The 24,012-nt window shown below is 36.4% G+C and overlaps 1 protein-coding gene across 48 annotated transcripts in view; it reads right to left on the bottom strand.

Moving 5' to 3' along the window:
- mical3a (microtubule associated monooxygenase, calponin and LIM domain containing 3a) overlaps nt 1–24,012 on the bottom strand; it is an 86,892-nt gene that overhangs the window by 33,699 nt on the left and 29,181 nt on the right. For 22 of the 48 annotated variants that reach the window (XR_010895513.1, XR_010895514.1, XR_010895515.1 and 19 more), the window contains 24 exons: nt 22,520–22,897; nt 22,178–22,385; nt 21,624–21,740; nt 21,348–21,449; nt 20,916–21,071; nt 20,367–20,467; nt 18,399–18,656; nt 17,849–17,964; nt 16,404–16,530; nt 15,451–15,544; nt 15,280–15,306; nt 14,747–14,894; nt 11,765–11,961; nt 11,495–11,613; nt 11,339–11,410; nt 11,063–11,242; nt 8,504–8,605; nt 6,880–6,987; nt 5,674–5,793; nt 5,345–5,443; nt 5,036–5,146; nt 3,470–3,568; nt 1,935–2,042; nt 1,011–1,197 (listed from right to left, as the gene is read on the bottom strand). Coding sequence is in view for 42 of the 48 variants with exons in the window: in XM_067390041.1 (XP_067246142.1) it covers nt 1,011–1,197; nt 1,935–2,042; nt 3,470–3,568; nt 5,036–5,146; nt 5,345–5,443; nt 5,674–5,793; nt 6,880–6,987; nt 8,504–8,605; nt 11,063–11,242; nt 11,339–11,410; nt 11,495–11,613; nt 11,765–11,961; nt 14,747–14,894; nt 15,280–15,306; nt 15,451–15,544; nt 16,404–16,530; nt 17,849–17,964; nt 18,399–18,656; nt 20,367–20,467; nt 20,916–21,071; nt 21,348–21,449; nt 21,624–21,740; nt 22,178–22,385; nt 22,520–22,795 (3,232 nt within the window). In the remaining 6 variants the exon portion in view is untranslated. Of the gene's footprint in view, nt 1–1,010; nt 1,198–1,934; nt 2,043–3,469; nt 3,569–5,035; nt 5,147–5,344; nt 5,444–5,673; nt 5,794–6,879; nt 6,988–7,617; nt 7,702–8,503; nt 8,606–11,062; nt 11,243–11,338; nt 11,411–11,494; nt 11,614–11,764; nt 11,962–14,746; nt 14,895–15,279; nt 15,307–15,450; nt 15,545–16,403; nt 16,531–17,848; nt 17,965–18,398; nt 18,657–20,366; nt 20,468–20,915; nt 21,072–21,347; nt 21,450–21,623; nt 21,741–22,177; nt 22,386–22,519; nt 22,898–24,012 lie in introns of those variants that run through there. The other 26 variants (XM_067390075.1, XM_067390078.1, XM_067390081.1 and 23 more) reach the window with 21 other exon arrangements.

Below are 24,012 nucleotides of genomic sequence, written 5' to 3'. Positions count from 1 at the left end.
GCAAACTATGAGCAAGCATTTATTACAGGAAATTAAAGAGACTGCTTACATTTATCAAAAGCTTTATAGAATATTAAAATGAAAGGGTTAGTTCACCCAAAAATGAAAATTCATTAATTACTCAACCTAATGTCTATACAAACCTGTAAGACCTTTGTTTATCTTCGGAACACAAATTAAGATATTTTTGATGAAATCTGTGAGCTCTCTGACCCCTCCATAGACAGCAATTTAATTACCACATTCAAGGCCCAGAAAGGTAATAAAAACATTGTTAAAATAGTCCATGTGACTACAGTGGTTCAACCATAATTTTATGAAGGGACGGGAATGCTTTTTGTGAATAAAAAAAACAAAACAAAAAAAAATGTATTCAACAATTTCTTCTCTTCCCTGACATTCTCCTACACTGTTTACGTTGTACATACAGTGCAGCGTTTTTAGGTTCTACGTCAGAATGCTGACTCAGTATTGGCTGACGCTGTACTTGTGAGCAGCACGATGCATGCATGTGATGCTGACGCAGGAGCTGGCCAATAATGAGCCGGCATTCTAACGTAGAACCTGGAAGTGCTACACTGAGTCTACATCGTAAACAGAGTAGGAGAATGACAGGGAAGAGAAAAAAATTGTTGAATAATGTCGTCATTTATGTTTTGTTGTTGCGCACACAGCATTCTCGTTGTTTCATAAAATTAAGCTTGAACAACTGTATTCACATGGACTATTTTAACATTGCTTTTACTACTTTTCTGGTCCTTGAAAGTGGTAATTAAATCAGAGAGCTCACGGATTTCATCAAAAATATCTTAAATTTCTGTTCCAAAGATGAACGAAGGTCTTACGGGTGTGGAACGACATGAGAATGAGTAATTAATGACAGAATTTTCATTTTTGGGTGAACCCTTTAAATTTGTAGACAAAAATATATGCAAAAATGATGGTAACTAATAAGTAGCTATGAATAACATAATCAGGAGAGATATTCAATAACGCGTTTTTTTTCATACCATCCTCAACGTCGAAGGCATATGAGGACAGGCGGAGGGTGGTGCCGCAGTAGTCGCACTTGAAGCAGCTGCGATGGAAAAACTTTCCTTCCGCGCTGAGACGCTCCATCACATAGACACGTTTCCGACAGAAGAAACACACATCACTGCCACCGATGTTCTGAGGAAACTCCTTCCTCAAGGAACCCTGCAGAGAGAAAGACAGAAAGGTGAGACATGCTAGGTCAGGTCTTTTTTTAAGTGAGAGCAAGGAGTAGCACCTAAAAGCATAGATATCTACGAAGAGAAACAGCTATGCACCAAAACACTGCATGATTTTCTGTGCTTCCAGGAGCTGGAGATCCAAGTTTGGTGTCAATAGTTTGTACCAAAGACACTGAAATAAAACTGATCTAATCTGTGTAAATAAAAATAACTATGTGTTCTGATTTGACAACATTGACATAAAAATAAGTTTATAAAAATGTATAATAAATATTGAAATAAAATAAATATTTTAGAAATTGCAAGAGATTTAGAAATTATAAAAATAAATCATTTACAAAATGATAACCATTAAATCCTTTAATAAATGAATAAATTATAGCATGTTATAATAGTTTACAGACAATAGACGAAGCTCAGTGCTGATACAGTGACCCTTTCTCACAGATCCTTTTTTCTTGGAACAAAAATGTTCCAGTATGAGAACATGAATTTATATACCCGAAACAACTTTTTAGCCTTATAAAACCTTAAATAATCTTTGTTCTTGTAGGTGTTATTACCGTAAAGTCGCTGTAATTATTGCTGATGCAATGTTTTGATCCAATTATCAGTGCACTGAATCATGATGTATGCACTTTGATCACAAGTAGCTGGCGATACCCAGTCCTACATGTACCATGTGCTGTACACCAATACTACAACACCCATATTTCTTACCAAATCCCTTTTCTCAAGCAAGGGCCTGGGGTCGTCCTTTGCCTGAAGCTGATTGGCTATTTGCTCAGCCAGTGAGCTCACACCCCCTGTGTACATCTTTACATAGTGCTACATGTAGTGAACAGAACAAAAGAAAAATTGAAATGGGAAAAAAAAACAACTAAAGCAATACTAAAGCAATGTTATGTGTTTCAAGAAAGTGAAGAATTAGAAATACAAAAACAAAAGTTAAATTCAAATGTTCTTGCATGGTTATTTATGGGTGTAGATGAGAGAAGGCACGAGGTGTAATTCAGCTCAAAGCAATTTAAAGTGCTAAAATGGGATGAGGAAGTCAAGTTGTGAGAAAACGGTAACAAGGAAAACTGTTAATTGAAATAAAAACCTTCAACCTAAAAATCATACTTTCACACCACAACATACTTGATGCAAATATACACTGCCTTTCAGAAGTTTCAGAAGGTCAGTAAGATTTGTTTTTAAAGAAATTAATGCTTTCATTTAAATTAATCAAAATTGACAGGAAAGACATTTATAATGATACAAAATTTATAAATGCTGATCTTTTGAGCTTTCTATTCATTAAAAAAAAAAAAAAAATTTCCAAAAAAATATTTAGACATGAATCCATCTTGACCAGCATATCAGCATATTAGAATGATTTCTGAATGATCATGTGACACTGAAGACTGGAGTAATGATGCTGAAAATTCAGCTTTGCCATTACAGGATATATAAATTACAGTAATAATATTTCACAATATTAACGACATCTTTCAAAAACACTTAAAAAATATCTTACCAACCCCAAACTTTGAATGGTAGTGCTTCAGGACAATGAACAGTTAAAAATAAATAAAAATGTAAGTTTGTATGTTCTTGCATGGTTATTTATGTATATGACAGAAGGCACGAGGTGTAACTCAGCAAAGCAATTCAGAATGAGGGGGGGGTCAAAGGAAAACTGTTAACCTTCGGGTTAAAATTACACTTACACAACAACATACTTGAAGATACAAACTTAATTTATTAGTATCTCCTGAAATACTCAGCCTGTGTTGTAAGTGCTATACAATCATCTTGTTTGAAGCATGAACAATATCAATATAGCAAGAACATCCAGGGCTGTGTTTCCCAAAAGCATCGTGAGCTAAGTTGATTGTAGAGAACAATGGTGTCAATGGTCTCCACAATCAATGGTGCTTTTGGGAAACGCAGCCCAGATTAGCTTCCAGAAATAGCTTTCAAGCAGCTCATGTCATGATGAATATAGGTTACATCCAGCTTATAGCGGTGTTAGAATATATGGCAACATGTCCATTTTTTGCTGCATTTCAATGTTCTCTGCTTCACACACTGGTGCACACATCTGGTTATATACAGGTGAAGACTGGAGTGAGATCCCTTTAGGTAAAAGGTTCACAGAGTGGCAGTTCTCTACTATGACAGCGTGCGTTTGAAAGTGTTATAGAAACACATCCATGCACACAAAAATGACTCCAGAACACAGCAGTCATTCGATGCATCACTGCTACCTGCCGGAAAGAGCCGGGGGAAAGCAGAGGGCTATCAGAGCTCACAGAGCGCGTGATGTGCCACTGATCTTTGAAGAAGTGTGATGACTTTTTCTTAGACTTTGAAAGACGCAGAAACAGAAAGAGAGATAGAGAGGGATGAGAGAAAAGTAAAGGCAAGATGACTACAAATTGACAGTCTTAAAAAGGAATATTGAAGGTTAAATAGTTAAAAGGTTAAAAGTTAACCTCCATCAACAGCATCTGTGATATGATAGAAAATAACAGCAAATATGATAACGGCACTTGCAATAGAAGTCTACGGGGCAAAAAAAACCCCCAACTATTATTAGTTGAATTCTTTTTTGGTTTAACAAACAAGTTATTTTTTATATAAATCATCAGCATATGTATAACTTTCAGTATAAAACAAACATTTTTAATGAATTCTGACTAAACGAGCCACATTCATATCAATGTAAAACATAGAATCTGTCACTGTGTGCAGTAAGGTTAATGAATTGCATTAATTGGTGGAAGAACTGTATATTCAGATTATTATTAACAGAAATCGTGCAAATAGATATTGAAATTGCTGCAATTTATAACACTACTTTTTAAAATTTGGGGGGCAGTAAGATTTTAAGACATTAATACTTATATTCAGCAAGGATGCATTAAAGTGATCAAACATGCAAAGATTTGCAAAAAATTTCAATTTCAAATTTAACTGTTCATCAAAGATTGCTGAAAAAATTATCATGATTTATCTAACGATGATCAAAAAAGTATCATGTTTCCCACAAAAATAATGAGTGCAATGGTAATAAGATACTTTTATTGAGCACCAAATCAGGATATTAGAATGATTTCTGAAGGATCATGTAAGTAATGTGTAATGGCTGCTGAAATTTTAAAGCGGAACTTAGTAAGATTTGTGAAGCTCCCCCTACAGGTTCCTTCAGTGAATCACACTGTCGTAATTACTCCAAGCGCAGCTCTGGACTACAACGCTCACCAGCGCAGTAGTTTTGCAAATACAGTACAAGAAATCTCGATGGAGGTGGGTAATTTTCGAAATTGTCTTATAAAAATCATTATATATACATTGTTTTTCAATTACCGTAAAGCATTTTGTCACTCTCGTGTGAACGTGAGGCGAGATTGTGTCTGGTCGGCGCAGCTCAACTTGCAAGTGCTGTTTTCTGGCGTAGACGTGCCAGAGGGGGTTAGTGCTCGCCTCAAACACAACACTACAAGTCAATTAACCATCGTAAGGACTTAGAAAACTATTTATGAAGGTAAAAAAAGTTACTTAGTTCTGCTTTAACTTTGCCATCACAGGAATAAATTACATTTTAAAACATAAAATAGAAAAGTCATAAAATAGAAAACTTGTGAACATGTCATGAATAGGAGCTTTATTTAACCCTGAACATTACTTGAAAATAATTTCCACTCCATCTTTGCTAAATCTGTTGTGATAATGCCGAAAGAGTGTTTTACTTCTAAAATGCTAAGTTTAAGGCTGTAAATGAAAGAAACAAAATGGTGTGTTTACATGGACACCCAGTGCAGAGAGTTCACCTTTGGCTTTGCTGGTTTGTCTTTAAACTGAGAGGCTAACCTCTCAGCTCGCTCCTGAATGCTGGGAATGTGTAAAGGCACGTGATCATCAGAATGTAAAATCTGCCTCTGCTGTGAGAGAGATGCAGTCTTAAAGTCATGGAGTTAGGACAAGGAATATCAAATTCATTAAGAAAAGACCTTTTGAGTTGTGTACAGTTACGTATAAAGCATTCAAACCATCATACTGTGGGTTAGAGGAACTTTTTGTTTAAGGTGCATATGAGATGTCCATGGCATGCATGTCTCTCCATGCTCAGGCAAGGCTACCTGATGCTGGGGGTCAGAAGGAAAGAGGGATTGCTCAGTGCTGAGGCCGTGGGTCAAAAGCCACTGCTCAATAAAGAACTGTGATGGCTTTTTCATAACCTTCACAAAGGAAGACGTGAGGAAAAAATATCCATTAACTTAAATACGCATGTAAAAAAGATGAGTGCAAATGTGCAAGATAACTCAAGACCACAATTCAAGAAGAAAGCATTCAAAACAGGGTGTTGTTATTGTCTTTAACTTGGCGGTGCTCTTGACCAAAGCTGTCTGATATTGTCCAACATCATCCATTAGTTAAAAGCATGCGGTTTTCTCTTGAATTGCTCTACCTGTGGCTTGTCCTTCCTGTCAGGCTTGCCTTTAAACCTAGAGACTAAAGTCTCTGTTCGCTCTTGAATGCTAGGGATATGTATGTGCTCTGGCTTGTCCACATTAGGCAGGTTATCTTCCTGTAAACGGAGAGGCTGATGAAACCTCAAATTATATTGCTTGAGTTTGATATATCATTGCATTTGTACATCTTTGTAGTTTTAAATCTGAAAGCTAACAGATTAATCTCTTAAAAATAATATATTGTAAATATAGGTTTTATTCCACAAAATAAGTGAAGTTAGGTGTAGTTCTCCGCACACAAATGCATGCAAGTTTAAAAAACAAATGTAACAGAAGTTCAAAATCTTCAAAAGATTTGTTGATGATGTTTTTAGAAAAGCTCCATGCAGTTGTCATGGTTACTCTATAATAGATTGAAAGGTCCTGGATTGCATTCTCATCTTCACTACCATCATTACACTTGTTAACCATTCAGACATAAACATTATGCTGCAGGGAACAAACAAAAATCAGTTCAACCTCCACCCTATCATTAGCTAGGAAATCTCAGACTAAACTATCAAAACTAGAAGGTTAACAGGCCTATATTTGTAAAACAAAAATGAAACCATTCCAGTATTTTCATTACAATAATGCTAACCAAAATGCAATTTCAACAAACACCATAAAACAAAATGACCAAATTTTGGCTTGCAGTGTTGCATGAAATATTCTATTTCAGCTTTGGGTAAATTGTTCATGTGTAGGGATGTGCAAAATTACATATTTCCAAAATCAACTAGCCTGACAAACTACCCAGAGAGACAAGTATAAAAATGATTTTGAAAACATCTAGATATACTACTCAACTATTAAAACTAATTTCCAGTCACACAAAAAACTTTTTTATTGCCAGTTTTAATTTATTTTTTTAATATTTTATTGTCTATTTTTATTTTATTTCATTTCTTTTTTATTTAGGTAATAGCTCCAACATGAGCAACAAGTAGTGTACAAGTAAACTATTTTCACTGTACTGATTCACATTGCCATTTGCATGAACATGCCTGGAAGATTGATTAATTCAAGACAGATGCTACACCAGCTCTGCACCATAAAGTTGTAAAACCTACAAAAAGCTCTTCTCAAGAGACTGCAATAGGAGAAAACCAACCCCCTATGAGAGATACTGAGGTTAGTACTGGATGACAGGAGTGTGTCACCTGTGTGTGTGGAAGAAACGATGAAGAGAATGAGGAAGATGAGGGTGAGGAAGAAAGGAGAATGGTTTTCTTAGGGCAGCTCCTCAAGACCTCAGCCCCGCTGCTGGCCTTCAGAGAGACAAGAGAGGAGAAACCCGTTCACATACAGTAATATTACACAAATGCAAAACCTCACACACATTCCTCAGACAAAAAAAAAAAAAAACTGAAAATACCATCTAAACATCCAATCACCTACTACACATAAACACAACCACAGTGATGAGTGACAGGAACGTTGTGTTAGAAAACAAACAGTGACCCATTAAAGCAGAAAACACAGCTGATAATCAAACCAGAGACTTTAGTAACACTTAACACGCACACACAGACTTCCCATGCACATGGAATGTCTAAGGAAGCTATCAAAACCACATCTAAACCTTTACAATCTGAGAACAAGGAATATCAAAGCACCAGAACAATAAGCAAAGCATATGGCTCATTCATCTAAATCAAACTGGAAATGCAAACAAAGTACACCAAAGTACAGTGTGGAAAGATTGGCCTCTAGGTCTCAGATGAATGAGCACACCTAGTCAAACAGGAAACTAACAACAACAGACAAGTACACATGGGAATAAATGATCACCTCATGGGTCTATCATCTTGGTTACTACATTTGGAGAGGCAAGGATCGACACAGGAGACACTATATTGTAACCTTAAAAGCAGGGTGTCTTTTCTACAGCTTTGTACCTGCTCCTGTTTGATCGGCAGAGTTTGACACTTCAGTCTTTCCTTATAGCGGAAACTCATTTGCTCCTGTAACTGTGTGCGCCTCTGAATACATACATAAAACATGAATTCAAGGTACATATCATGCTTTCCTCTCACACACACACAAGCTTTCAGTTCAGAAGCTGTTCTCTCAATAAAAAAAAAATTAAATAAAAATACCAAACAAACAAAGGTAGCTCACCAATTGATAATTATAAAGCCAGTAATATATTAAGAGTAGAATAAAAGCTACATTACCGTTCAAAAGTTTGGGGTCAATAAGATTTTTTTTTTAATTACTACTTTTATTTAACAATGATGCATTCAATTGATCAAAAGTGACAGTAAAGACATTTATAATCCTAAAGGAAGGAAGGAAGGAAGGAAGGAAGGAGCTTTGGAAATTTCTTTAATAAACATTAAGAATCTTACTGACCTCAAACTTTTGAATGGTGGTATATATATATATATATTTTTTTTTTTTTTTTTTTTTTTTGACAATTGAAAAAAACGAAGCTATGAGGGAAGGAAATATATTCTATCCTCACAAGCTTTTAAGCATAATTCACATCTTTTTTGACCTCATCTTTCTGACGTCTTTTTGACCTTAAATTTTTCATGCCAATATAAGATCTATATGACTACTTCAACTCAAACAGACAAGAAACTTGCTTTTGAAACAGCATTAAGATGGACACGCAAGACATTTGCGCAAAACTGATTAACAATTCAAGCATGGTTAAAAAAGAACCCAGTATATTTAGTCACAAAGACAATGACAAATATAGTAGAGAGGTAAGTAGGTACTTAGAGTGTTAATGGTTGATGGGAATCTGGGAACATGTGAATATACTAAGCTCTTTACCTTCCTCCATGCAGGGACTGAAGCCAGTCGCACTGACTCTTTCAGAGAGGGAGCAGGCGGAGAGGGGGTCAGTAGGAGCCCCAGATTAGGCATAGAGTCCCCCTGTGGCCAGCAGCACATACGTGATGGGTGAAGTGATCAATGAAAAGTGAGGATGTGCCAAAGCCATTAACATCCATAGGAGTGAGGAAAGAGAACGGAAAAGAACAGAAATGAGAAATAAAGATAGGCATGCACATAAAAAAAACTGAAAATAAATGAATTTATAGCAGAAAAAACACCTGTAATGTGCCATGCATAAATAAAATGTAAAGAAAAACAACTAATGAAAATATGTGATGAGGGTTGTGTTTCAAACTAACAGTTTTCATGCAGGAAGTAGAAGGAAACAGATGAGTGAGCAGACATACAAATGAACCAGTCCATGCATGAGACCATGGACACCTGAGAAATACAATGCTGTTTAAAAGTTTGTGTTCAGTAAGATTTTGTTTTTTTCTTATGCTCACCAAGGTTGCATTTATTTAATCAGAAAAAAAGAAAGAAATATAATTACAATTTAAAATAACTTTTCTATTTTTCTTCAGTCTTCAGTGTCACATGATCCTTCAAAAATCATTCTAATATGCTGATTTGATGTCCAGGAAACATTTTTCAATTACTATTATAGCAGAAAACAGTGCTGCTTAATATTTATTGAAAAAAAATATCTTACTGATCCCAAACATTTGAACTGTAGTTTACAGATAACCCTTGTCAAGCAAAGCTCCAGTAGATAAGAGATTTATCAAACCCACACTGATGCAGAGCACAACGGGTTTAACTTCCTATAAAAAGCTCCCAAAGCCGCTCTCATGCCAGTCATTCTTGCTAGTTGCTCCATCAGAATGAACCAGAGTGTGAATCCTATCAATTCTGGTCTATAATCCTGATCATTTCAAACAATCCCAGCATGCCGAGCACTTCTAGCAGTAAGTAACAGCAGTTCAGGACAAAATTCTTCCCATTTGTTTAAAACAAACCTCATAAAAACATGGGGTTTTAAAGGTTTCATGCTTCCCACATAAAGAAATCACTCAAATAGCACTGCAAAAGCAATGCTGATCTACAATGTGATATTCTAGCACTTATGAAGGCTACAGTACTTGAACAATAACAAAGCTGCACCTCAGAATTCAGTTATTGATTATATGTACTTCACTATGAAATAGGCAAAGTGAAGGTTAATTTTTAAAGGTCCCGTTTTTAGTGTTTTTTTGAAGCTTTGATTGTGTTTATAGTGTGCAATATAACATGTGTTCATGTTTCGCGTGTAAAAAAAACACAGTATTTTTCACATAATTTACTTATCTGTATACCGCTGTTTCCACTGTCATAAAAACGGGCTGATGACTTCCTTGTTCTATGAAGTCCCTCCTTCAGAAATACATAACGAGAATGCCAGCGGTTCCTGTGTTGTGATTCGACAGCTCTAAGCGCACCGTGCCCGGAAAGGTCACGCCTCTTACCATAACGTGGAGATGCATGCGCTCAGTGTTATTGTGAACAGGTCTTTAATTTTACCCTATCAATTTGAGCCGGAATCAGACCCGGTTATTGGACTGCGGGATGAAAATAACAGCGTTTCGACGACATGGCGACAAACACACTCTATAAACGCAACTCTTGTGTATTCCTGTGGGCGGAGGTTAGTCAAAAAACTGTTTTAGTGACGTCATTAAAGAAGGAAGTAGAGGGATGTAGTCCAAACTGGCCGTTCGATGTAGGCGACTTCTGTTAAATAAAATATATCGCTTGGCATTGAACTTTGAGCTTTAAAATTTTACAGATTTTATTTATACTCTAACAACAACATTACACATTAACTAAAGTTTGAAACATGGGATCACGAAGAACGGGACTTTTAAAAGAAATTTAAAATACAAATTGAAGAAATAATGTATCATCCAATGTTGTTATTGTAAACTAAAACTATTAAAAATCGTTTTTTTGAACCCCAAAAAAAGCTGAAATAAAATAAATTATAAATATTAGATAAAAAACTATCTTTATTCAAAGCAATGAAATAAATGACTGACAGTACAAAAAAAAGTGCATAACATTTGAAATAATGTTCATAAATCAAATATAATTTTGTAAGTTGCATATACAATTATAAACAAAACAGCATCATGTATTTATGTATTTAATAAAGATCACACAGAGTACTTTTTGCATTTAAAAACATGAGATGCAGTGGAATGGAAAAAAACCCACAAAGTTTCGAGGTAAGTTTTAACTTTACATGGCTTTCTAAACATGTTGCAAGATGAGCGTGCAACGGTCAAATATGTTCGCTAGTGCTTGTTTACAGAGAAAACAATGAAAAAGCAGTGCAAAAAATGCATTCTGTGTGAACAGCTTGGTTGAAGTTTTTTGCACTCAAATTCAGATTTTTATTTTAAATTCAACTAATATTCAAAATTCTAATTTTAATTTGACAGCCCTACATGTCACTTTATGAATCCACAAATGTTTGAAAAGTTTCCATAGTCATTTTAGGCAGCAACTCCAACCCACCTGTCGTTTGAGTCCGGTAGACTGCGTCGGAGCATTCTCCTCAAACTTCGCTAGCAGCTGTGTGGCCATTGACTTCACTTTGTTGTTGTTGTTTGCTGCTGCAGCCGAGTCGATTTTACGTTCCACCAGAGCTGTAGCTATAGAGGGCCTTTCGTCTCGATTAACCCTCTGCAGCTCCTCCTATGACATTAGAGAACAGGAATGAAAAGATTTGGATAAGCACACACACAAAGCAATTTGTTGCAAATCCATTGATCCAGCGAGATATGGACTTACATCCTCTGACTGTCCAGTCTGGCTAGTCTTTCGTCTTTTCCCTTGTACATCCAATTCCTTTTCTTTTTTATCCTACGTGAGATTTCAGAGGAAACATTGAATGCTGAGATTACAATAATCAAATAATTCTGCAGTATCAAAAAGAAACTTGACTACCTTGGGGTTTCGTTTGCGGGAGATGGCGATGCTTTGACCCAGTTTACTAAAGAATGAGATGGGTGATTTAGTGCTAGCAATCAACGCAGCCTTCTCCTCAGGGCTCAGATTGTGGTTTTCTAAAACAATACAAAAATATGAATAATAAACTACCACAGTATATCAAGGAACTGCATGCTAGGGAGTAGCAATTATTTGCATAATTTGCACATTTATTGTTTTTGGTTTTACAATTTTCTCTAGATGAATTATTGTAGAACTACAACTCACCACCAGGTGGCACAGTGTCCTTGAACATTTCATAGAACTGGCTGAGGTACATCACCATGGAGAGCTTGTCAGGCTCCACCACACCAGACATCTCTTTCCCGGTCATGATGGGAGAAATTCCAAACTCCTTTTCCGCCACGTCAAAAGCCAACTGGTTGTTCTTCTCCACGTCTTTCTCATCCAACGAGTCAAAGTCACTATAATTATAAAACATTATAAAACTGAGAAACATCTCCATATAGCATAATAATCATGTTCATAAGCAAAACTGTCGACAAATGCTAAAAAGTGATTTAAAACCAATGAAACCAGATAACACATACATTGATGAGATTGTTAAAAAAGAAAAAAAAGTGCACAAACAGAAAGCAGATTTACACATTTTGTAATCATAATAGATCACAAGAACATCTGCTAAATATAATTTTCAAGGGCTGTTCACACTGACAGTGAATCAGTCCCTGGACTGCAGGTTGTCAAGTTGTTGTTTTGTTGGTTGTGTGTAGCCAGTGTTACTCAGTTGCTGCATCCAACACATGAGCTTCACTGCATGAACTCCAACTGCTGTCAACAGCATAGTGTTAAACCAAAGACTTTAGATATAAAAAGATGGTGCACTCACATTACTATTAATCAGAGAAAGTAAAACATGAAAGTTATAAATAAGTCCCACATTCTAAATAAGAGAGCCAATCGCCAATTGCCGTTCTGAGTTCTTACACATGCTCTTATGCACATTGGCTGGTCCAGCCTGAAAAATGCATTTTTTGTCGTGATTTCAGCATTTAAGAACAATGAGACAGTTGTCAGATTTCATTGGTGATTTCAAATATGAAATTGTAATTGTATGCTTTGTGATCAGCTTTAGAGAATTCCCCATTCAAAGAGATAGGAGCTGTACTTGTATGACTGAAATAGCTGCCTGAGAGGCGTTTCAAAGATGGCCGCTGAGTGAAATGACTTGCCTTAAAGGGACTTTGGTCAAACTCTGAAGATGAATCTGCATTTGCTGCATTCCCAAAAGTCTGTGTTGCTCATACTGCTCAAAATTGTCATTGAAACTGACCTGAAATCGCTTTATTGATGCAAGTCTGTAAGCATGAACCCACTTCAGCATCGAACAGAAAAAAGTAATCTATCTACATCAAACCATCAAACTGACATACCATGCAAAGTTTAGGGTCAGTAAGACTTTGAGACAATGTAATCCGCAAGGACACATTAAATTAAAACAAAAGTGACAAAAGATTTCAAAATGTTATAAAATATTTCAGTTTTAAATAAATGTGGTTGAATATACAGTAAACAGGAAAATTTTCACAAAAAAATTAAGCAGCACAACTGTTTTCAAGATTGCTGATTTGGTGCTCAAGAAACATTTCTTATCATATTAGAATGATTTCTGAAGCATCATGTGACACTGAAGACTAGAGTAATGGCCCAGGAATACATAACATTTCGTAATATATTAAAATAGAATATTTAAATTGTAATATTTCACAATATTACTGTTTTTACTTTATTTTTAGCAAATAAATGCTGCCTTGGAGAGCACAAGATACATTTTCAAAAACATAAAATCTTACCAAACCCAAACTTTTGAACAGTAGTATATGTTTGCTAGGTGAGACTACGTTGATTGTGCCAAAATTCACACAGTATATTTTATTTGCAGTATTAGAGATATACTTCCTATTTAAGTACATAAAAATTGAACTAATACACATGCATAAGTGTCTGGAGAGAGCTAGTGAGGAAGGAATTACAGTAGGCTTACAGTAGACTCCTCAGAGAATTCTACTAATGCTGCATAAAAACACAAATGCAGACTAGTTTAGCTGACCATAACAAACAGCTCACAAGCAAAAGCTTTTAAAGGTCAATCAGCATCTGCTCTAATGGAGAGAGTTATGATAATGCTAATGTACGTCTCAAAGGCTAATGAGGCTTTCAGATGCTCTACGTAACAGACCCCAGTGTAAGAATAACAACAGTTCCTGCCCTTCTGCAAAAGAGCAACTTACCCAACTGTACTTTTATTACAGTGTGCTTTACTCAACAGATGAGTATGCCAAGTAAATAAATACTACATGGTAAACAAAGCTATAAATAGCTCATTAAAAGAAATGAGGTGAAGATAAACGCACTGCCACAGGTGAAGAAACATCTGAGTGACATTATCACTTAAAGATGCACTCTATAAACTTTTGCCTTATACGGCAGCTTAACAACAAAGCTGTTGAATCTTTAGCTAATCAAATCTTTTGTTTTGCGTTTAGTTTTTAACCCATATGTTTTTCTCAGTCTCCTATTATAAAACAGGGCGTGGTATATTGATACAGATTTCTAGACTGATTTGATTCTGATTCTCAAGTTCTCGATTTGATTCAATTCTAATTTTGAGGTATACCTCAGTTATGTTCTCTATTTCGCTTGCATATGGAAAAAACAGGACAGGGTTTAAGATTGATTCAAACCGGTAACCTACACAAATATGAATATGAATATTCTGGACTACATTAGTCTTTAAACTACCATTCAAAAGCCTGGGGTAAGTGAATTTTATTTTTTAATGTTTTCAGTTACACTCACCAAGGCTGAATAAAAGTATCATTTTAAACATTTGTCACAGCCACAGGTATTATTCTTTTCTTTGTCTAAAAACAAATAAAGGAAAAAACTACAGTAGAGAATGCTTCTTTTATAACGACAGTCCAAAGCTCAAATCATACAACAAAACCTCAAAACTCTAAAAATCTCAAACATTTTTCTTTTTAACTTCGCCTTGATCTCCGGTCTTCTCACACTGCGGGGGCATATGACTTACACGTCCTCTCAAAAACAAGTTATGTTATTCTTTTTATGAACTGAATCTCTGATTCTCTGCTGCAGTATTTGTCCACTAAGTCCTGCATCTCTAAATATAGAACCATAATAACACAGGGCTTTTGTTGGGATCAGCATGTGGCATACTGCACTTACATGAGGTCTGGTCTGTATCGGTGGATGAGCGCGCACAGCGCCAAGCCACTCTTCCAGGACGTGGTGAGATCAGACACACTGACACCTCGGTATCCCTCCGTCTGCCTCTGACACCAGTTAAGCAGCTTACTGGAGCGCACAATGGACTCTGATGGGAAAGAAGCAAAGTCAGTATGTGCCTCTGAAGCAAAAATATACATATATTCAATAATGGGATGCTCCGATATCCAATCGGATTGGAGTTAGTCACATGACCAGTGCAGGGTCTGCAGAACTTTCACGATGCATTTCATTCCCTTTCGAGAGGTTATGAAACATTCAAGACACTGGTAATACGACACTGGTAATAGCTCTCGGTTTGTGAAAATCCACAAATATGTTAGTGCATAGTTGTGTTTAATTCTAAAGCGCTCAAAAGACACCTTTTCATTCCATGTCAGAGTTACTCTTTTAATACAAAAAAAACTGCACAAAGCTTTTTGAAAAGCCTTTAGAATGTCATGCATTCGGATCAGAGTCGCCCGCAAAATTACCTTGCAATTGCTTCTCAAGCAGAATTTCTAGGATGAGAATAAATCAAGTTATACACATTTACATTTGACACTATCCAAGATAAAGAAGGGTGAAAAGGCTAAATAAATGTGTGGAAAGTCAATGTATACACAGCTGGTGTGCAATACTTATGTGACACTAAATCTACCAACCATTTCTTGTGAGCTTAGGAGTTGAAGAGTTGACCACATTCTCTATGTCAACGCGCAAATCCCTGGTTTCTCCAGTGTCCAACAGATGCCGTACCTGCGGAAAATTATATTGTAATGGTATTAGAGTTCATGTTTATTCCTTCATTATTTAAATTATCCAACATATTTAATAATGATAAACAGTGGTCAACAATTATTTTCCAATGGCTGATGCCAATACCTAGAGAGCAGGGTGGCAGACGGCCAAAATATAATGCCAATATATACTTCTTTTTTTTTTACTTATTTACAAAATATTCATTTAAAAGCCACTAAAAGAATCTAAAAAGAGAAGTTATCATTTGGGATGCGTCAATTCTGACCAATGCAAATAAGCATATATTTGTCTTTATGTTATAGCCAATAACTGATAAATGGCCAATATTAAAATTCAATACTTATTTTCTAAATACATTTAAATAACTTTAAATCTACAAATCAATCATTATAAATACAAGCAAATTTATAATGCAATCATTATTTTGAGATTTGCTAAAGATTACATTGAAGTGTTAATAAATTATTAAAATAAATAAATATTTAACACAAATTATACATATATATTGCAAATCCATCATAAATTAAAATAAAATCTTAAAATGTTTTAAATATTAACTTTAAGAGAGTAGCAAAGATCTAAATGTGAAATCAGGGGAATTAGTATTCATAAATAAATATCCAATACCAACAATATTTATCCAATATTAACTGAGATCAATCAATAAAAAGGTGCCAATATATCAAACATCTCTATTAATTATCCACTGCCAAAGCAGTCAGCAAATTTGAAACTCTCAAAAGGCAGATGTATGTGATCTTTGGATGTTGCTGATCATTTTAAAATGGCCAAATATCGACTAGTACAGCATATCGGTTTAAAACTAGACTGATGGGTCAACTGTGCAAAAACCCACCTGGTTGGGTCTCACTTGGTGAAGGCTGATGTTGGGGTACCGTGTAGTTGGGTCAACGCTGTACTGGCTAAAGTTCTTACTCACATTCTCTGGTGTCGTCTGTGGCAGCAGTCGATAGATACTTTCCCTGAAACCCAAGAGTCATGATTAATACACACCACAATATCAGTCCCAAATTCCCTTAATCTTGGCATTAGTCCCATTAGTGATGATGTATCAAGATGAGACCTTAGAGACATCATGCAGGCTATTTGCTCGTAAAACACTTTTGCTTCCCCACAAACATGCTGCTTATTGCATACAAGTTGAAAAGTGCTTTACCACTGTGACTTACCCTGCAGTACACAGCAAAATAACAGTGTGGGAAGAAAACAAGCAACACAGTAAATGACAGCCTGTAGGGATCTGAGCTGTTTACTGCTCAGTTTGAAGAAGCAATCACTGTCAACCTCATCATAAGTGCTCTGCAGCGGTACATGGATGTTTTTGGTATAACATAACACCATAATACTCATATTATTTTTATTTACAGTATGCAGTCAAGGCCTTTTTTGATATTCAGCATCTTTTGATATTTGTGTATGTACTCTGAAATAGTATAAAAGTTGACTTTCTTTCAGAAGAAAGATCTTTTAACCAAACAATCACATTTTCCATAATTCCATGAATATGCAAATTAGTCCCGGCCTCCAATCAATCACAGCAGCTTGGACTACCTGATCCACTTGGTCAATTGTAATAAACGCTACACAATCGCAAGTGGAAATATTGGTCAAATTCCACCATATATGTTTGAACCTGAAACTGCAATGCATTTTATGTATCGCTCTCTACAACGTCGGACACACAACAGTAACTGAAATGATTAGCCTTTGGCTTGAATATGTTATCAAACAGCTAACAACATGTTGCTAATGTTAGACAAACCATGTTCCCATTGGTCATCTCAGAGTCAGAGAGCTGCCTTCTAAATTTCAGCATCCTTAGAAACACTTTGAACATCATAGAAAGTCAGTGGAGAAAGGCATATTAGTCATAATGTCGTAATATACATTATTAACCAGCTATATTGCTATATATACCCGATTTGTGTCCTTTCTTAAATGTGTTCTTGTGCTGACTGTGGAAAAGCCCCGCCCACCCCACATTTTGACGAGATTGGTAACATATATGTGATGAAGGAAATGGGCGGTTTCAAACCACGTTTTTGAGACTGTCTTTGATACACTGCAATTTTGAGGAGAAAATACTCAGCAATGCTTTTTTTGGGGGGGGGGGTTTGCACATGGATTGTCTTAAAACATATTAAAAAAAACCACATGGATGCATAACATTAATAACTATATTTTCACCACAGGGGGTCTTTAATTGTTTGGAGTATATATGGCACAGCATGCTGTAAACAGCCTACTAGCATTCCATTTTGAACATAAAATCTGTCGTACCGTTCAGCCAGGACCTCCAGAGGGGAACTTCCATGAGCCCAACTTCGCACCATCCATGCTGAATCCATGGCTGCCAAGAAACCTCTTGCTATTCCAGTGCCCATTGGCCAAAATGGCTACACAAAAAAAACAAAATAACAAACAAATTTTGATCAGTCAACCTTTTCCTCATACACTAAGAGTGATTTATGAGTGGCTATACAATTCATATTAGAAATCAGTCACATTCTGTTTGGAATATGATGGAAAAAAAAAAAAAATCAACCCCTCACAGCTGCAGTCTAGATAGTGTGACTGTGTGTGATGTTTTAACGTAATGCTTTCATTACCACAGATTCTAAAGTGGTGGTTCCAGATTTATGTGAGAAAACGTATTTTTTCAGAAGTTGAAATTTGTCAAAGGAAGCCATTGGAGAAGAGCAAAAGCCAATTTTGTGATACTTCATGGAAAAACACCGTCTGGTTCTATTAAAGTAGGTTATAACAAATAACAAACTACCCTACAAGAACATAGTCCTATTTCTCTTTTCCACACGGGATTTCTACTCACCTCTAGAAGGCTGTCCCCCACCAGGGCTACTAGCAGCTTATGGCCGTTGCGCTGGCGGACGAGTGCTGCGTTTTCGGAGGCATACATACAAGTGAAGTCAAACATGGCGACATCAGGTTGGCCGTAGTGGTTGATGGCAAAGTCCAGCTTAGGAAGCTGATGATTGGTAGAGAAATCTGCTGCCTCTCTAGCATAGGAGAGCAGAGCCTTCTGGTCAACATTGGCCCTGGAGAGCAGCATTTCTGTGTCGGCATAGTCCTGTACAAGAGTAGGTATACATATTTTAAATAATTAAAAAAATACTATAATACTATACTAAATACTATATAATTTCTAAATACTAAATACTATAATAATACTAAAAAGTGCTATGGCCAGGGTGTTCTTTTATGTGTGTGGGGTCAGGTAAACCCTACTTTATGGGGGGTCCCCACAAAGATGGCAATATCTGAAATTTTTTTGAATGTGAAAATTCAAAAAGCTTTCTGTTATGGGTAGGTTTAGGGGATAGAATATATAGATTGTGCAGTATAAAAATCATTATGTCTAAGTCAAACAAGTCAAACAATTTTCAGCACTGAGGACAATGTAATTATAAAAATAGTCTTATATAGGTAGGTTTGATCTTTCAAAACTATGCTCAGTTGTCTGCAACTGGAGAGCACCACAAGGCATATAATTCAGTCATGAGTGGCTGTGGGTGTGGTAATGGGATATTTGAGAGGTCTTTTCCTCTCTGATTCATGTTGCTACGAGCGAGTAGTGTTTGTTTCTGTTAACAGTCAAGCTTTTTAAAATAGATGAGGACTCTCAGCGCTGACACTCATTTAAAATGGCTTTATTTTGAGCACCATTACAGTTAAGGAATAATGCTGACAAATTAAATACAAGTGTTTTGTCCAGTGGGATTCTGTAAATTATCCTGAAAAAAAGCAAATTAAGCATGCTTCTCTCGCAACCTATCGGGCTACAATAATAGGCGTCATTACTGTGCATCATTATATCAGTCGTATTGTGCAAGAGTTTGTGTATGAGTGTGAGAGAGAGTGCTGGTATTGAGGTTCCTTGTTAATGATTCAACAAACTTGGCAGTACTGGGAACAGAGCAGAAGAGCTCATTGTGAATAAATGGGAACAGAGTGTCTGCTCAAAGTAATGATTATTAACACTCCTATGGCCAAAAAGTCTTCTACAGACAGAATTATTAAACACCTAGAACTTTAGTATAATACGTACACTAACATTCAAAACTTTTGAGTCTGTAATTTTTATTTACTTATTTAATAAGTCTCTTATGTTACAATTTAAAATAACTGTTTTCAATTTTAATATTTTATTTTAAAATCTAATTTATTCCTGTGATGGAATGCTGAACTTTCAGCAGCCATTACTCCAGTCTTCAGTGTTACATGATCCTTCAGAAATCATTCTAATATGCTGATTTGGTGCTCAATAAACATTTCTTATTATTACCAATGTTGAAAATAGTTGCGCTGCATTTTTTTGTATGGAAAATGTGATACATTTTTGTTCAGGATTATTTGATAAATTCAAAAGAACAGCATTTATTTGAAACAGAAATCGTATGTAACAAATGCATAAATTACTATCACTTTCAATACATTTCATGTGTCCTTGCTGAATAAAACTTAATTTCTTTAAAAAAAATAAAATAAATCTTACTCATCTCTAACATTTGAATGGTAGTGTATATTCATTAATGGTTCTGGTTAAGGTAATAAAGCACTAATGCTCATACTTAGCATTACCCCCCCCCATCTTAAACCAGATGGTTTGTGCTACATCCTCAAATCATGTGCCTAGAGTAGAGGTGTGCTAACACTTTTCTAAGAGACACAGAGAAAGGCAAACAGGAAGAGACAGAGATAAAGAGGGAGGAAGAAGTGGGAATAAAAGAATGGAGATTAGTTAGAAAACTGGCAATAGTCAAACTCTTTGATCACTCACATGTAGAATGACACCCTTCTCCAGCAGGCTCTGCTTTTTGGCAGTCATTACAAAGTAGTGTGTGTCATCCTTATAGTAGACAATGTTTTCCAGGTCAATTCCTGTGGAAGCAAACCAACAGAGAAAAGAACAAAATGAGTGAGAGGGAGGGGGAGATTAAAGCGGAGATGTGACAGACAGCATGTCAACGGGGGGAAAAAAGGGACAGGGAGAGAAAGAGGAAGTTGTTTGCATCCGTTCGCTGATGTAATTAAGTTCCATCTGTGCAGCAGATAATGCGCCCACTCCCTCAATCAACAGAAGAAAGAGAGAGAGGGATAACAGTGATTATACAACTCTGAAAACACCAACAAAACTGCCAACTCAACACAAAACACAGTGACATATCATCAAGAAAATATTTTCCATGTATTTATTTGCTACACTGCTGGAACTTCAAGAAGTACCCCAAAAGAGATTTGTGTAGCTGCTCTTCTTACATCAAAGATCCTTCTCTCTTTCTCATGTTATATACATATATATATATTTCAATAAAATAAATTGTTTTACCTGTGGCTTCTCTAAGGTCCTGGAAGAACTTCTGGTTGAAGATGAAGGCTACTCCACTGATCTCTTCCACCTTTGCTTCTGCAGTCGTATTGCGGTTAATGAAGTTTGCTGTGATAGCGATAGCCAGTTTGCCCCTGAACTCCTTCCTCCTGAATCCTAAAGAGACAGGATAAACATTTGCAGTAATTCATTTGTATTGTCAGATTTTACATGTACTAAACAAGTGTCAGAAAATTTCCCCCAAATAAGCAGAATGATTTGAATGTGTCCTTCGTGCCTGCAGGATAAAAGGAGTGGGACGAGTTACACACCAAAGTTTGTTCAAGTCACTTAGCACATACCACTAATTATTTTTTTCCTGTCTAGACAAGAACCAAAGATATAGAGAGAACATTTTCAATTTTTAAATTATACGAAGTGTTATATTCTTACCTGACAGCGTGTTTCTCCTCCCATCAGCCCCAATTATGACATCAAACTCTAGCTCATTGACTGGATGTGTTCTGGGGTGGACCTCGGCTCTCCACCCAATTCCTGGAAAAACCAACAGCATGTTCAGTGATGACAGATAAGTCCTTTCTCCACAAGATTTAATATTCTTTCAGGATATGCTCTTTAGAACAACAACCTGTATTTACATTGAAATGGAAACAAATGAATGGAATAGCTAAATTTCAGCATAGAAAGGACACAAGAAAGTGATCTTACTCTCATTCTCTTGGTCTTCTGGTGGCTCAATGAGGCCTTTGAACTCCACGTTTACGTGGATCTCGATGCCAAGGAGAAGAGCTACCTTCAAGAGCATCAGCTGCAATTGGCGAATACCTGGAAAACACAAACCATCTTAGACTCCGTTTATCATCCGACTCAACACGTGGACCAGACATTCTAGAGGAGTTTCTCTGATTAGATGCATTACTTCCGCAAGACATGCAATTCAACAACACACACATTCAAGTTATAGTTGGCAAATTTTAAAGCCTTTGTTTTGGCAGGTTTTCCCCAACACATCCCACAATGATTACATGAGTAGGCGGCCATTCAATATCTGGGATGCATCAGTGCATATTAGCATTTACACTACACTTGCTAGGAGTCCCTGAACACCTCTGAAGGTGGCCTGAGTCATTGAAAGTCTTCAAGGTGCATCGTAACACATTTACATCTACATTTAGTACTGTAATGGGATCATCTGTAATGGATGTCTGTACTGTAAAGGTTAATTTCTCACTAAAAGAAAAATTGTTTGATATACTACTCACTGATATGGTCGATGGCTCCAGCACAAAACTTGCCATAAAACTTCTTGGCTCCAAGACCCCTCAGATCCTGAATGGTAAAGGGCCAAAGATGGAGCACATTGTTTCGGGAGAATGCATCCCTCTTCTCCAACAAAACCACCTTGGCTCCAAGGAAGCCCAGCTCTATGGCTGTACGTAAACCACATGGTCCAGCTCCAATGATCAGACACTGAGAAACACAATAAAAACCAAATCATCAAGCCACATAAAAACTCAAAATCTATTTTGAACAAAATTAGAACATTGAAAGTTTGAGAACTAGTAACCAAAACACTTTCTTTCACCACAGGGAAACTTTCATACCTTGGCATTGGCACAGGCCCTTCCTTTTTTGTATTCTTTATGGCTGGCGCGCTTGTCTAACTTGGCCCAGAGAGCTTTGGCTTTCCAGTAGTTGAGCTTGGACTTGAGTTTGTGGTAGAACACACGGTATTCATTGGGCTTGAGTTCCAGGAAGTCACAAAGCTCTTGAAAAGCCTTGAGAGTGCCTTTGCAGGTGGTGGCCTGGACGAAGCGGTCAAAGAGCACATGGGACTGATTCACCCCTTCTCCCACCGCATTGACGCCTCCATCTCCCATGGTCCTTTGACCCGATAAGCAGGGATTATGGGACAAGCCCCGTCCAGCTCACTCAGAGTCTGTCTGTTTTCAATTCAACTTCCGCCATAGGTCATTTTCACCCTGAATGAAGAAAGGAGAAAAGAAAATTTTACATACATTGTGCTATGGCACACATGGAAACTCACATAACTTTGCAGAATTAAACATCTTTTTCATCATTTTGATTGTGTCTTAATTTATACAATAAGAGTGCATCACTTTTTTTAACAGCTTAACATTTTAAAACAATTTCAGAAAACTTTCCCTAAAAAAATTAGTCCAGTAAATGAAATAAATCTGCAGATTGCATCTAGGCCTCTTCCACTAATTACTACTAGTATATATTAAAATTTTCAACCTAGCATAACTTTGCAAGACAACATTTTCCTTAAATTTTACAATATACACAGCATGGCTTTATCAGAAAGGAAGAGATATGAAAGCTTCCTGGTTTAGTTAAAGAAACAGACTCTTTAAATAAAACATACATTACTATCCTATAATCTGCATGAACTATATCAGAGGAAAGAACTAATCTAGCACTCTAATTTTAGATTTCATTGATCTAAAAAGAAGACCAAGTTTAGTCTGGGATAAATGACAATTTAATTATCCAATCTGCATCAAAAGAGCACTGCTTCATGATTAAGGTGTATAAAAATAAGCTTAAAGGGTTATTTCACCCAAAAATGAACACTCAGTCATTACTCATTCATGCTCATGTCGCTCCAAACCTGTAAGACCTTTGTTCATCTTCAGAATACAAATTAAGGTATTTTTGATCAAATCTGAGAGCTCTCTGACCTCTGATAGACTGCAACACAATTACCACTTTCAAGGCCAAGAAAGTACTTTACTAGAAAAGTAAAGAAAGTAAAGACATTGTTAAAACAGTCCATGTGACTACAGTGGTTCAACCTTAATGCTATAACGAGAATACTATTTGTGTGCAAAAAACAAAAAAATAATGGCTCATTGTGGGCCAGCTCCTGCGTCAGCATCACACGTGTGCATTGTGGTGTTCAAGTGAACCACACTGGCCAATAATGAGCCGGCGTTCTGACGTGGAACCCGGAAGCATTGCACTCCATGTACAATGTCAACTGCATAGGTGACTAACATGGAAGAGAAGAAATTGTTGAATAAAGTCATTATTTTTGTTTGTTTTTTGCACACAAAAATAATTATTGTCGCTT

The sequence above is a fragment of the Chanodichthys erythropterus genome, chromosome 7 (assembly GCF_024489055.1).
Source record: "Chanodichthys erythropterus isolate Z2021 chromosome 7, ASM2448905v1, whole genome shotgun sequence".
NCBI lineage: Eukaryota > Metazoa > Chordata > Actinopteri > Cypriniformes > Xenocyprididae > Chanodichthys > Chanodichthys erythropterus.
The sequence above is the reverse complement of the archived record's forward strand: the minus strand, read 5'-3'. Positions and strand labels throughout refer to the sequence as shown.